Genomic DNA, 15,058 nt, shown 5'->3' with positions numbered 1-15,058 from the left:
AAAAAAAAAACACAATTTATTTTTTCTTCTCTATACATAAAATAATTAATAACAATAATAAATTTTCCCAGATTTAACATAAATAGTTCACAATAACCACTTAAACACTTAGAAACACTTAGACTGCTGCTTGAATGACATAAAACCAAAGTAGAAGCAGACCATATACAGACAAATAATTACCTCAAAATCGTACATAATGTCAGGTCAGCTTCCAATAAAAGAAATCAAATCCTACAACTTATAGAAGAATCTCAACCAGAGATACTAATACTGTCCGAGACTTTCATGTATGCTGAAGAAGCCTAAAAGCTGCGATATGGGGAAATCCGACATATTAGTAACTTCAGTAGAGAAAAAAATACCAACAGAGGAGGAGGTGTCATACTCATGGCTACCCCTAAGAAGGGCACCAAAATAGAAGTTTTCGACCTATCCAAATTCGCCAAACAAAATATACTTGAAGTATGCGGATGCACAGTGGACAGTGGTAACAATACAGAGAAGAAGCAAATAATAATAGCTATATAGACCACCTCCCATTTCAACAGTTGGAGAATTCCTCACCCTACTCAACAATATGCTTCTGGAAATATACAAACCAAACACTACAATCACAGTGGTTGGAGATTTTAATATTGATGCCATGAGCAATAGTAAGGCCTCAGTCGAATTAAAAGAGATACTGTCAAACTACAAGATAAAGCTACTGCTAAAAGATGCCACTAGAGTAACTGACAAAACCTCAACTTGCATTGACAATATCGCTACAAATATAAATGAGAGGACAGAAGATGTAGAAAAAGTTGCAGAAATAATCAAAACTAATTTCTCAGACCATTATGCAACATCATTTCTAATGAAGAGAATGTCAATTCGGGCTGGCCATAAGAAAAACAAATACAAAATATACGAGAAATGTCAGCAATGACAATATACAGCTGCTCAGAAATAGATTGGCCACTGAAAAATGGGATGGTGTATACAACAGTAAGAATGTCAATAATGCTACAGGGGCCTTCATGAAGACCATCATGCACCACTTCAATGAAACATGCCCCAAGACAAAAAAGAATGTAGCTGGCAATAGGAAAAAATCCATCAATACTATGGACAAAACTACAAAAGAATTAAAAGATGCACTGGACCTGGCAAGTGAACACCTCAGAAACAACAAATCTGGGAAAACATCAAAAGAAATAGAAACAATAAATAACCTCCGTAAGGCATATCACACTCCTCCCTCAAAAGAAACAGCATCGAACTGAACAACAAAAGAATAAGTACATCGGACAACATCTCAAGAGAGGCCTGGAAGATTATTAACCAACACAAAACATGTGATGTCAAGATCAAAGAACCCATAATGCTGAGGACTGGCAATGAGGTGTATACAAGTTCTGGTCAAGAAGCTGCTAACTGCCCTCCGCCATAATAAAAGAACCAGAACAGAAGTATGAGCTACTAAGGGCACGGCAGGAGAAAACAATATTTCTTGAACCATTAACTGAGACTGAGCTACTCCAACTAATTAGCAAACTAAAAAACAAAACCTCATCAGGACTTGACGAACTCTCCAACATTACCATCAAAAAAATAGCCGAAGAAATCTACAAACCACTTGCACATTTAATAAACTTGTCCTTCACAGAAGGACAATTTCCCGAATGCCTTAAAAAAAGTAAAATGGTCCCCATCTATAAGAAAGCTGACAAAACTAAACCAGAGAACTACCGCCCACTAGCACTAACATCCAACATAGCAAAAATATATGAAAAGGCATACTATGTCAGACTTGAAAAATTCGTCATTAAAAACAAGATTATTATCCAAGAGCAATTCGGATTTCAGAAAAACAAGGCTACAGCAGCAGCCAATGCTGAGGCCATGAAATTAATTGTCAAGAACCTTGAAGACAAAAAAAAAAAAACAACTAGGTATTTTCCTGGACATGTCTAAAGCATTTGATTGTGTTGATCATAAAAACCTACTAATGATCCTGGAAAACTACGGAATAAGGGGCGTTGGTAATAGCTGGCTCAAGTCATACCTAATTGGTAGAACTCAATGAGTGGCTGTAGAAGAGGAAGGGGAACTCCTAATTGAGGAAATTACCTCAAAATTCCTGACCACAGTTTTTGGAGTACCACAAGGTAGCATTTTAGGACCCCTTCTCTTCCTCATCTATATAAATGAGATTAAGTCCTTTATTACTATAAATTTTAACAGCGAATGTCACCCGATCCTCTATGCGGATGACATTACTCTGATCATCTCAGGCGGATCCATCGAAGATCTCATTGAAATTACTAAAGAAGTTGTCATCAAAATCAAAACATATCTTGCCTCCCTGAACCTTGTGGTCAACATCAGTAGGACTCAATGTCTTTTTTTCACCTTGAAAAACAGGAACGGCGACTTTAAGCTCTCAATAGAAATAGAAGATACCCACATCCAGGAGAGCGACTGTTCCAAATTCCTCGGAATAACCCTTGATAAAGGAATAACTTGGAGAGGGCAAACCTCTGAAGTCATAAAGAAACTTAGATCTGGTAATTTTGTACTTAAACAATTAGCCCAATCCATGGCCAAAAAATACCTAATTATGGCATACTATGCATTCATTTACTCCCATCTCAGCTATGGAACCATTATGTGGGGCTGCGCTCCCAAAGTGGAGCTGAACAAAATTTTCAGTCTCTAAAAACAATCAATTAGAATTATGGAAGGTCTTCAAAAAGAAACGTCCTGTAGGGGCCTCTTCAAGGCACTAAACATGCTGACCCTACCAGGAATATACATGTACCAGACTAAGATATATGCCAAAAATAGTGAGGAACAACTTGCCAAAAATCTGGACATCCACCAATATAATACCAGGAAAAAGAACAACATCCATCTAGATTTATATAAAGGAGCCTTCTCAAAGAACAACCCTATCCATGCCGGCAGCAAACTCCTCAACAACCTGCCGAATAACATCAAAAATATAAAGGATCTCAAGAAATTTAAGAAAGAGTTGAGAAGACACCTCATCAATGAAGAGCCCTATGAATTTTAATCTTATTTTAATTTTCAACTTTTACTTGTATCTTCACTACTTTTACTGTAAATACTATTACATTTGACTTCTGATGTCCCTGTTTTAAGCTACATCAATAAACCAATAATAAAAATAATAATAATAATAGATTGAAGTAAGCCAATAAACTGATTCCTTGAGGACTGGCTTGATCACCCCCAAAGAAAGTCTGAACTAGCAACGCAACCGGCAGAAAATAATAATAATTTCACTTCATGAGACAGGATACTACACTATCCAACCTCTTACATTCAAAATCTGTTGGTTTTTTGTTTGTTTTTTTTAGGAGAAAATTGTAACAAAGTGAATGGAGGAGGGGGAAAGGCTATAATGATACAAAAACGTTATGGAGATGCTGATCAAAAGTGTGAAAGGAAAATGGCTCTACTAACTCAAACTAACTCGAAAGTACAGATAATACCCATAAAAGATGCATAATTCCAAGAAAAAATTACTAATGATAAAACATAGATAATTAAAATCATAGGCAGGGAGAGTTTTTTTTTTTAAAGATGAATACTCTAAAACCTTACCTATTGCACTGTCTGTCTCCAGAGACACCAAATACCAAACACCAGACATGAGAGACATGAATCAGCAGCAGTAAAAACACAAATCAGCTTGTTAGTAGAAAACAACACGAATCCAAGACATGAAACATGAAATAAACAGGCCAAGCCATGAACCAATAAAAACAGAAACATTTTTGCAGCACAAATCCCAATGGTCAAGGCTTTATCAGCTTCAGGATCTTAACATCTTAACATATTAACAGATGAATTTTCATTGTATTAAGCGCTATGGAAATGATTTTGAGTTATGAATGTGTTTAAATTGGTAAAAAGTGCTGACCGGAACATTTAGAAAGATTGCCATCACTTGACATTCAAATGTAAAACCATAGTCATACCATCAAATATAAGGAGAAATGCATTTGTTAATATGTTAAGATGTTAAGATCCTTAAGCTGATAAAGCCCAAATATTAGAACAATGAATACTGATTTTCCACAGATTAAATTTTAAAAAGCAAAAGGAGTGATCGAGTTTAAAAAACAAAAAGTCTTTATAGGGTCTTTATTTTTTACAAAATAAGGAATCAATCATGAAATAAGAGGGGAGAAAAGGGACCTAAGTTCGCCAATTGGTCACACACACAGCTTGATAGATAAAATAAATAAGAAAGATCTTGCCCAGAAAGTAAATTTTGAGGGGTCCAGAACTTGGAAATTTTGTGACTCATAGATAGATATTCAAAAGTTGTATTTGCGAATGTTTAACTGAATAGTCGTGAATACAAAGTCAGGTTTGGATTAAATACTTATAATTTTAATGAATACAAATGAATAATTGTGAATATTGGTGAATATCAACTGATTTGTATTGAATACTAATTATTGTTTGACCCGTGAATATCCGAGGTTGTGGACCCTTCGGTAAATTTGAAAGTATCATTGAAGTTAAGAGAATATATTGACTTACCATATATTTTGAAATTTAGCAAAAATTTACTGAATTACCATGTTAACACTAAAATCAAACTGATTCTAAAATGGCATCATCTAACAACACAAGAACACTAACAAAAAAAAAAAGGGAAAAGGACAAGAGCACCATAATAAATCAACTTTTTTGATACATACCTGAATCTTTTGATTCAGTACTTTGGAGGAACACTTGAACCATTTTGCTAATAATGACAGGCCACAGCAACGTCACAAGGTGAGGAGACATGCGCAGCAAGAGAACTCGGAAGCAGAAGAAAACATTGGCCTGCACAGCGGGCACAACTTGAGGCAGGCGAAGGCTCTCAGCAAGTTTCTCTGCAAATCAACAACCATGATAATTCGGAGGCTTTGGTAATAATTTCAGTAGTTGTATGTAAACATCATGATTGTCTACAGACCTTGAATCTCTGGAATGTACTTTTGATACTGATCCATTTCACCACACAAAATCACAAAAGCTAATCTTTTCAGAAGATGCGCTCGTTGTTCATATTCTTGCTCTCGACTTGAAAAGAGACTTAGGGAATTTCCCTGGCCTAATGAAACACGACCTGAGAAAAGAACCACAGAAAAACCATGTAATGGAGGATGAAAAAAGAAATGGGTAGATTTATGGCAAGTTGCTGAGGTCTAACATACTCATGAGGTCTCGAAAAGTAGTAGTATCATGTGACATGAGATGATCAATGATGCATCGCATTTGGAAAAGAGAGGCTTCCAAAAGCAGGTCTAACACGTCTCGGCGCCATGACTTACGAGTATATTAAAAAGCTGTGAGATTGGCCAGCAGCTCTGAACATGCATAAAAGCTAGCCGCATTTCTTGGACTGTAAAAGAAAGAGTGAGAATAACAATTTGCAATAATATGTCAATACTTATATGAAACCAAAGGTCTTACGAATGATTATAGGTAAGGAATAATGTTGTACAACAAGGCTGTCAAAATGTTTACAACTTTTTCTTTCTCTTGACTTCCAAATGTAACATCCAACAGTGAAGCTAGTTGTTCAGCTAAAACTGTCTGTGCTTGAATGCTGTATTGAGCCATTGAAGCGTTGCCTGCTGATAAAGTAGCCAAAAAAAATTATTGATTGATTAGACAAATTGACCGATGGCAATTATGTGTCAGAATTATTTTTAATAAGTACTACTATAGAGTATTTTTATATTTGATCAAAAGTACCTGTTCCTAGATTAGATTCCTTTTCTTCCAACTGTTCTTCTTTTACAGCTAGATTTCTTCTCAACCATGTGGTTTGCTCCAAACGAGCTCCTGCTATTGATCCACAGGATTCCACAAGCTGAAAATAAAAGAGGCAAATCAACAAAATGATAGCCAAACATTGAAGACAAAAAAAAAATGAGAGACCACATAAAATATAGACCTTTGTAGTAATATCTTGAAGATCTCGTACATCCCGCTTTTCAGAGGGAGATGGGCAGCGCTGAACAAATTCATTCAGAACAGAGAGAAGCAAGACTTGTGCTGGGGGTGGTAGTCCTGGTTGAAGACCATCACGCAGTAGTAGAAGAACAGAGCCCCATGACTCAGCCAAGAGTAATGGTGGGCTACTACCTTGTCGCAAGTAGCAGAGAAGAAGTTCTAGTGCACTCACTTCTAGACGTACAGACTAAGAAAGAAAACAATTAGATACAAATCTTTACACAATACCACAAGGATTGCAAATTAATAGGCTTACATGGTTGGTTCAATGTACTGAGGGTGGTGATTTCAACAATTGGTGCAATGTCTGGACCAAAGTGTCGACTGGCATTGCTCTGATGGCACTGATCAGATCAACCAGCACCTGCTGCTCAGGCACAACCTCAGGAGCTGCCTGAGACAAGAAAGAAAGACTTTTAGACAACACGACTTTGCAATAGGTCAACTGTAATATTTGAACAAAATTCATAGCACTTACAGTAATTGGGGCAGAGAGATCAGATAAGCTTTGACGGCGGTCTTGCCATACAACTGCAATGGCTGCGAGGAAGTTTGTAGCATGATGCATTGACATAGGGCTCAAAAACTCCAATAAATGGTGTCTTATGACCCTTGCATTCCCTGCAGTTGTGCATCCTTCCGCATCTCTGAAAATCAAATTTAAAATTACTACCAGAAGCCTAACCGAGTACAAAGCAGGTGGATAAATAAACACTACACACAAAGGCATCAATTCTATTGATTACAGTTCTCAACTCACTTTTCTGAGCATGTTGTCACAGCTTTCCAAAGAGTGGCTGTGCTGGAAATAATCTGGGGAAGGTTGTATAATAATGCTCGGCGAGCTGCAAGCTGAGGTTCTACATTGTCTTGAGCAGCGTCCTAAAGAGCATGTTTATGGTAATTAGACCACAATAAGACACCATTTTAAAAATATTAAACAGTAGGTGAATTTGCAAAAAAACAGTTAAAAGTATGTTTCATACTTGATGGATTGGGGTTGTGCTAAATATTTGTGCCGCATGGGAAGGTGGTTCAACTCCATTAACTCCATGATCCTCCAGCTGCGCAGCACTAGCAGACAGCAATGGTTGATTGAGGGCATGCTGTTGACTTTGATCCAATAGACAATAATGGCAGAGAATTGGAAGACCCTCCAGTTGAGTGACAGTGTAATCCGCTGGAAGATGGAAATTTCTTCGTTCCCTGTACGAGATGAAAATTTAAGTCATTAAAAATACTGTTCAGCATCAGTAGAGTAGATATCTACATGGTTATGAGGATATTACTTTGTTGACAAGGTGTTGGCATAAAGAGGGGCAAGGGCGCGTAAATTGTCACACAGTTGTCGTACAACGCATAGAACAACATGTGCCGGTGACTGTCCCATGAACGGCAAAGAGCATGTTACCAGTGTGGTCCAGTGTTGATGTAGCCACCTCATCTGACCCTACAGACAACAAATAGGTAAAACAGCAGCTGATGCAAAAAAAATATTAAGAGTGAGACACAAACCTGCATACGAAGAGCACTTAAAATTGCTCCTACAAACATTGGTTGCTGTGGTATTGGTCGTCCAAGCATATACTTTAGTTCAGAGTTCTTTTGTGATACCGAAATTGAGACATCCCCACCATTGAATGAATTAGGGCTGTTTGACGACACTGGAGCTGAACTCTGAGTGTTCTGTTGAACAATAACTTCACATTTTTGATGTTGAATCTGATGCTCTAAGATAAGCAGAGCTAGTAAAAGTCTGAAAAGGAAGATTGTGCAAAATGATAAATAAGAGATGAAAACCATAATTACGGTATTTTCTGTATTTTTTTTTTTTTTTTTAAGAGATAAAAACTAGGTATAATTACGGTATTTTCTTGTTTGTTTTTTTTTCAATTTGAAAAGATAAGTACATTATGGCTAAGTATGATTACCTTAAGAGTTGAATTTGGTATGCTTCCCCTAGAGGAGACATGATGGGATTTTCCCCAGCAGGTCGACTGGGATCATTGAATTGAATTATTTCCTCGGTGAAAGTCAGGTTTGGATGAGCATTGTTTGTTGTGGCACTATCATGTACACTTGCAACAAGGCAGTGTAACACTACTTTCTGAACTTTGCACCGTGACAAAAGATCTCCGATGTAGTTAGCAAGGCCTTTGCCGCTATCACGAATAATACTTGTCAGTTCCGAAAATATTAAAGTAAGCAGCTCCAGACTTGCAACTTGAACCTGTCCATGCAGTACAATGTCAATGGCAGTGTATTCATACAAATTGGCAACAAAAATTTGCACTTTGCCTCAGAATTAATCTTACACATGTAAAGGTAGATCAAAAGGTGTAATAATTAATGGTTACTATACAATGAAAAACTATACCTGTTGGTTGCCTTCAATTTCCTGTTTGGTCAGTCTCATTTGCCCAAGGCTAGGGTAATAACTACGAATGTAATACAGGCATGTGAGAAGAAGAACCTCTAAATACATGTGACTGCGCCCACTGCCACCAATACCGTTTGCAAGATCACCATGGAAATTATTTCCAGAAGCAGATTTTCTATGTCTGTGGTATGTAACACCATCACAGAGTAAGTAAAAGTAAATTTTAAAATGGAAATCATTCAGAAGTGCATGCTTAATACCTGGCTAACAAATTCAACAGATCTGAAGATGATCGAGCAACACCAGTTGTTGCAGCACACGACAAAAATGTCCTAGGTTTTGTTGATAGGGCATTTCGAAGAGTACGCAGAGAATAAGGGGTACGGGCTGAATCATACACTCCACAGTAGAGCAACATATGTAAATGAAGTGGATGTAAAGCTAGATGAGATTGCAGGTCTGAGGACAACCTTTGCTTGCCCACAAAAGTTGATTTTGCCTGAAAAATGTTCAGCTTATCATGTAACATTCAATACACAGATGGTACATGGTACATGCTAGATGGATAGACAAAAAAAATATAAGGGAATGATAAAAATCTAGGATACTATACCTTACCTCCAAGGTAAGTGTATCTAGGCTGCACTTGCCCAACCCTGATGAAGAAGAAAGAACAGAAGATTCTGCCCGAGATCGAGGTCTGGATTGGGATCCAGTTCTACTAAAATAATCTTCAGCAGAAATTGATTCCTCCAACTCATTTTCGGCAGTAGACATCACTGGGGTGTTAACTCTAGTTGGATAGTTGGATCTGGGGAAAACATTGCGGGAATAAATGAACAAAGTGCGGGTCAGTACTGAAAAGTATGTGAAATAGAGGATGGTTTCAATATTACATACGCTTTATCAGAGAAGTCATCTTCATCTCCCTCTTCAAACCCACGACTGAGACTCTTTAAAACAGGGTTTCCCACAACAAGCCGACCATCAACTCTTACTACAACATTAGGCAATGAAATTGAGTCTCCGCTGGGATTGACTGGGGACCTGCACTTGCAGTCACTAAAGAGCTCGAGCAAGAGCTGCTAATGCTCGTGGAGCTATCACCATCATTGCTGACCAGTCACAGCTCAGATGGTATTGACCAAGACACATCCCTTTCATAGGTGCAGTGCCTTACTAGTGTTGCAACTGTAAAAATTCGTCTTGCTCTGACTGAATCACTTTGCTTCTGATCTGTTTCATGATGAAACAAAAAAGGGTTTTTATCTTAGACTAGAAACAATTTGTTAAAAACATATGATGGCCGCCTTCTAACAATTGAATTCTTGCAACGAACCTGAAGACTGCACTGGAGTAACATGGTAGATAACATTGCCATCTTCAGAACTGATAGCAAAAATTCTTGACCCTGCTCTATCAGCTTCATTGGGCAGCACAGTACTTCTAACACGACTATATATTTTAGGCTCAAGTAATAAGCCGTATACATGGAATGAGAATAAGCAGTAAAGAAATAACAAGTAACCCCCAAATAGAAACAATACCAAAATAAACTCTTACCAGACATGACTACCATAAATGCACTCGTATTTTATGTTAACATCACATTGAAAGTCAAAACTTACTAGATTCATTCCTGCGATCATGAGAAAAAGGAGTGATTCCTCCTGCTATGAGCTGCGACGCCAACTCAGCATACAGCAGGTGACACATAGGCTGCTTTGCTGATGTCCAAGTCAGGTGCACCTCCAGGCCGATCTTCCTCCAACAAACCAAAGACGCAATTTTATAGTCGAAAAAACAGGATGCAAAGGAGGCAGGAAGCACGCAATTTCGACAGAAGAGGTCAAAGGCGACTCTCCTAGACCAATTCCAATCATTTCCAGCGATTTTTATTTTTTTCATTTTTGGACAAATTTACAAAGGCCTTCCCATTTTTAGCGAAAATGGGTGGGTCCGGATTTCGACGGAAAAGTAGTCGAACCGACAAGGGTGAACCAGGGAACCACAACACTACCTTTGGTTCCGCCAAAAACCACCCCTGTCCAGACACACTTGAGTTTTAAGGGGTTGTCTTTTGAATCTGGCGGGCATGGGCTGCCATGGGCTGCCTACCTAGCAGGCGAGCCGGTACAAGAAAAACTGGCGTAACTCGCTTAAAATGGGTCTGCGACGTGAAATTTCGACGGAGAGTTAGTAAGAGGGTGCTGTCAAAAGAGCAATTACAGAAAGAAAAAGAGTAAGTTAAATCAATATTTTTAAAAAACTGAATGACAACCACACAAAAACCTTTCCTTTTTGTGCAGGACTCAAGCATCTCAACTGGAAGCAATTTATAAATTATTGAAACAAAAGGAAAAACAATTATTCAATATTAGATCAATGGATGAATTGCAAGAACAACTCAAACTTTATAAATCTTAAATGTTACAAAGTTAAGAAAATAAAAAGTTGTTTAGTTTTTATAATGAAGAATAAAAATGGTACTTGATGACTACAATCAAAGTAATAAAGGAGGGGACTTCAAAACTATCCAATTTGCCTGTTGGCTGACAAACAGATTCAAACAATTATTATATCAACAGACCCCTAACTTGCTTAAGAATTAACATAGAAGAAACTTTCTCATAAAGTGGCACTTCAGCACTTCAGCTGTTGTCCAATCAAGTGGAACACCTATGTTATGTTGTTCTTCTAAAAGCATGATATAAGCCCCATAAAGGCGATGGTGTTCCACTGGGGGCCGGCCGTGCCCACAGCCGCTCGACGGCGTGGCGCGAACAAAGACTTATTCAAATATAAGTTATTTTACTTAAGTTAGGTGTAGGGGCCGGCTCTGAAGACTTTCTAAAAAAAATTGCAGAAGATAAAAAAAGGATTAAAGAAAAATTATGACAGTAATGTGTGCTGTATTTCTGCTTATTTGTCAAGTGCAACCAAGTTACAACAAACAAATCACTTAGGATTGCTGTTTTGGCAAATTCAAGTCTGGAAATATAAGGTTGATTTGGAAAATACATTCAAATTTTGCGTCTCTTCTTTGCTTCTCTGTATCCTGGTCCTGAAATACAAAACAATGTATATAATCAAGTCAAGACTTTTATTGTGGACTAAAGATGTTCAACACTTACTTTTATTCCCATTGAATTGAGCATCTATAGATCCAGTACGAATAGGGGTAATCTGAGTCTCAGGAAGAGAAAGCTTAGGATCGGGTGTGATAGGACTACTGGCGTGCTTATTTTCTAAATTGCTTTCAGATGCACAACTTGCTTCATTTTGTTTACTAGCTTTGTCTTAGATACCAAAAACAAAAGTAAAAATAAAATAAATTAAGATACGAATTAATAACCCTTTCTGCACAAAGTTCAGAAGTCACATTACTTATTTACCTGGAGCTGTGCATTTCTTTTTTTCCTTGAGTATAACACTGTCCGTACAAATCACTGGAGTAGGAGTGATATTGCCAGATATTATATTACTTGGAAGCCGTTCGTAGGCCACAGAGGAGGCTCTGGGTGAAAGTTCTTGATGGTTGGCAGGTATTACTTCCTTGTGATGGGAAAAGATCTTATCACAGGTAACAGAATGCTGGCGTAGAATTGGAGGTGTGTTTTCAACATCTTCCATCTTTTCGAATTTTTCAATTGCAGAAGCAGTGATATTGATGTTTAATAGTGAGGGACTTCCAATCCTTGAACTAAAGAGATCATCTGAAGCACTGCTTTTTCTGCGGGGTGTTTCATCACCACTTTCCTGGTTGTTAACAAGCTTCTTCAGGTTTGATGTCAATGTTAATGACATATCAGTTATATCATGTAAAGTGACGTCACTTTCCATGGGTGTTTCAATGGTTCCTAAAGATCTCGTAACTGATGATAATTCATTTAACTGATCTGCTGTCTTGTCTGAGTTACTTGAATTTACAGCATCTCCATGAGATGGACTTGTGGGAGATTTGGCTTGTTTAGATCGTCTTTTTCTTGGTGGACTCTTGTGGAAATTTCCTTCATTATCATAATTCCATGATGTTCCCTCCTTACAGTCCTCTTGACGTTGGCGTTCCAGATAAGATTTTTTGGACTCAACAATTAGCAGTCTGTTATCTTTATCTTCTGAGCTTGACTCCTCAGACTCAAAGAAGCCTCGAGATCGTTTGCTAGGACTGAAAGCAGAAGATGCGATTGATGGGTCAATACAGCTGTAGAATTTATCTTCATCATCTTTTCCTAAAGATGTATCAGCAGACTCTGGCATAGGTTGAGTGGATGGAGAGATTGACTGAGGAGGTGCACAACTCCTCGGACTAGGTGCATCTCCTCCACTAAAACATTGATTAAGGCTTTATCAGCTTAAGGATCTTAACATCTTAACATCTTAACATGTTAACATATTAACACATGCATTTTGCATCATATTTGATAGTATGACTATGGTTTTACATTTGAATGTCTTTTTATTCGCTAAAATGACGACCAAAACATCCGGGATCGCTACAACGATCGACAGAATCATGGTTCATAGTTTCCTTGAAAGTTGTGTTAAGATCCGGCGAAACCACGGATCTCTGCTTTCCTTCGAACTGAAGCGATCGCAAATCTTTCTAAACGTTCCGGTCGGCTTTTTTTTACAAATTTAAACACATTCATAACTAAAAATCATGGCCATAGTGCTAAATACAATGAAAATGCATCTGTTAATATGTTAAGATGTTAAGATGTTAAGATCCTTAAGCTGATAAAGCCTAACAAATAAACTAATCTGCTCACTTTGTTTGTAACTTATAAATTAAAAGGAATAGTACGTATTACCTCTTTGAGGTGGAACCCTCTGGGGGCCCCGCCGGCCCCGCCCTAAGGGTACAGGAACTACTAATCTCTGAAGTGGCACAGTTGGATCGGCCTTGCACCATTGGACGTGCTGTACCTTGGGTAAGCGTTGAAGTACCAGATGAATCTGAAATTAAAAGCTTTATCAGAACAAAGTTTGCATGTGCTTAAAAATAAACAGGGCGTAAAGAAGCCCTGAGAAATTCAATTTACCCTTATTATGAACGCTTGCCACAACAGAAGAGGTATTGGGTCCTACAGGAGAACTGGAGGTCCTGGTTGTTGGTGCACTAGAGCTTGCTAACAGGTTGCTCGGTTGTTCGACAGAAGCCAGCTCTGAGCAAAGGATCCCAATTTTTTGGTCAACATCATCTATTAAAGCAGATGCTTCATTCATCAAACTCTGGAATTTCTGAAGGCCTGCTCTAGCTGCATCAGCAATGGCCCTGAGCTCTCCCAAACTCCTATCTTGTTTGATAGTATTTGTCATGACAGTTGTTTACTTAGATGTTCCAAGAGAAGTTCTGCAAGATTTAATAGCGAGGAGTCAGAATCCTGTTTTATTTAGCAGACACAAGGGAAATAAAATGTGATCAAAACAATGTTTTCAAATCTTCTCTAAAAACTGGCTTGCCTGTTAAACCTTATAGCAAAAAAATGTGGATGTCGTACAAGTAGCTTAAAAAAGGGAATTACAGATATCAGGATTATGACAGTGAAGAGAAGAGGTCCCCCGCCAGAAGGCACAAAAGTTGCCGTAGATAGTTCTTTTTTTTTTTTTTTTCAGATTGTTTGAGGTATGTCTTAAGCTCGAGTACAATAAAATTTAGAAATTAAGCAAATAAGACTACAATTAGATATTTATGTCTTGAAGTCACGTTAAAGAAAGTGTGGATATTAAAGGTAAGCGTTGTAGAAGAACCATCAAAAATACAGACGAAAAAGTGAAACCAGAAAATGGTTAGGGTGGGCATGAAGCTTCCTTTTTATACAGAATTACACAGCGCAAGGCATCACTAAACTACATTAAAAGGAAAACCTACTCAGCTAAACTTGAAAGTCAATTAAACTGAATACAACACTCTTACTCACATCAAGTCTCAAGAAAGATTGCGAAATCATGTTCAGAAAGAGCACCTTCCGCCAACCGTACCGAACTCTATAGGCGGCCGGCTTCTTCCCTCTCTCTCGCACATTCTTCTCCATTACTGCCTATGACGGCATGAAATTTGAGCACATTTATATTTGCATGTAAATTGTTTTTTATTAAAGTATTATTAACTTAGATAACACTTCTTCAATCCTTTGAGAGAGAGACACTAAAGTTCCTCGTATATTGTGAGTAAATCAGTAAATGATGCACAACCTTTTTGTTTCTGGGTTGGTCAAATGTGATATGTGCTTCTTTAATTTTCATACTGCACTTGGATGTTTTGTTTTGGTTTTGTACCGCTGTCTCGTCTGCTCGAATGAGTTCTCGAATCAGCTGGATTCTATGTTTTTCTTTTAGTTTACGTGTTGATGAAGTATTTCCCGTGCTTTTTCTCAGCTGTGTCCTTCCTTCCCGAAAATGAGCGTTTGTTTAGACGTGTATTCTGCTCGGTCACGGAGTCCAGACTCTCGTCCCTAGCCCTTCGTTATCAGGAGCTTGTCAGTCAGTCGTGATATAACCTCACTGATAGGGGACGAACCGTCCCGAGTTTTACCAAATCAAACAAATATGTGTCTCCAAGCGTTGCTCAGCTTTTTCCGGAAATGGAGGTACTGGATTCGTCCGGCTGTCATGACGGTGTACACCATCGTCATCGTCATG

At 38.0% G+C, this 15,058-nt stretch overlaps 2 protein-coding genes across 2 annotated transcripts; both read right to left on the bottom strand.

Moving 5' to 3' along the window:
* Positions 1-6: 6 nt before the first annotated feature.
* LOC113214817 (protein dopey-1 homolog) lies at positions 7-11,165 on the bottom strand. The gene is given in 18 exon segments (XM_052275266.1): positions 7-4,904; positions 4,988-5,140; positions 5,229-5,410; positions 5,465-5,651; positions 5,773-5,890; positions 5,975-6,220; positions 6,290-6,427; positions 6,512-6,680; positions 6,794-6,915; positions 7,020-7,239; positions 7,323-7,483; positions 7,549-7,789; positions 7,965-8,263; positions 8,411-8,594; positions 8,674-8,912; positions 9,032-9,224; positions 9,314-9,649; positions 9,753-11,165. Coding segments are annotated over 16 exon segments (3,018 nt in total). The 5' UTR covers positions 9,191-9,224; positions 9,314-9,649; positions 9,753-11,165; the 3' UTR covers positions 7-4,704.
* A 140-nt stretch (positions 11,166-11,305) lies between these two features.
* LOC113214819 (uncharacterized) lies at positions 11,306-14,449 on the bottom strand. Its single transcript, XM_026434308.2, has 6 exons — positions 14,338-14,449; positions 13,459-13,769; positions 13,228-13,372; positions 11,809-12,581; positions 11,548-11,712; positions 11,306-11,477 (listed from the first exon to the last, which is right to left on the bottom strand). Exons 2-6 carry the CDS (start codon positions 13,733-13,735, stop codon positions 11,437-11,439), a joined length of 1,401 nt encoding a protein of 466 aa, XP_026290093.1. The 5' UTR covers positions 13,736-13,769; positions 14,338-14,449; the 3' UTR covers positions 11,306-11,436.
* Between the last annotated feature and the right edge of the window lie 609 nt (positions 14,450-15,058).

The sequence above is a fragment of the Frankliniella occidentalis genome, unplaced genomic scaffold (genome assembly GCF_000697945.3).
Source record: "Frankliniella occidentalis isolate FOCC.00 unplaced genomic scaffold, Focc_3.1 Scaffold559, whole genome shotgun sequence".
In the NCBI taxonomy this organism is placed as follows: domain Eukaryota; kingdom Metazoa; phylum Arthropoda; class Insecta; order Thysanoptera; family Thripidae; genus Frankliniella; species Frankliniella occidentalis.
Note: the sequence above shows the minus strand (reverse complement) of the source record. Positions and strands in the feature narration are given on the sequence as shown.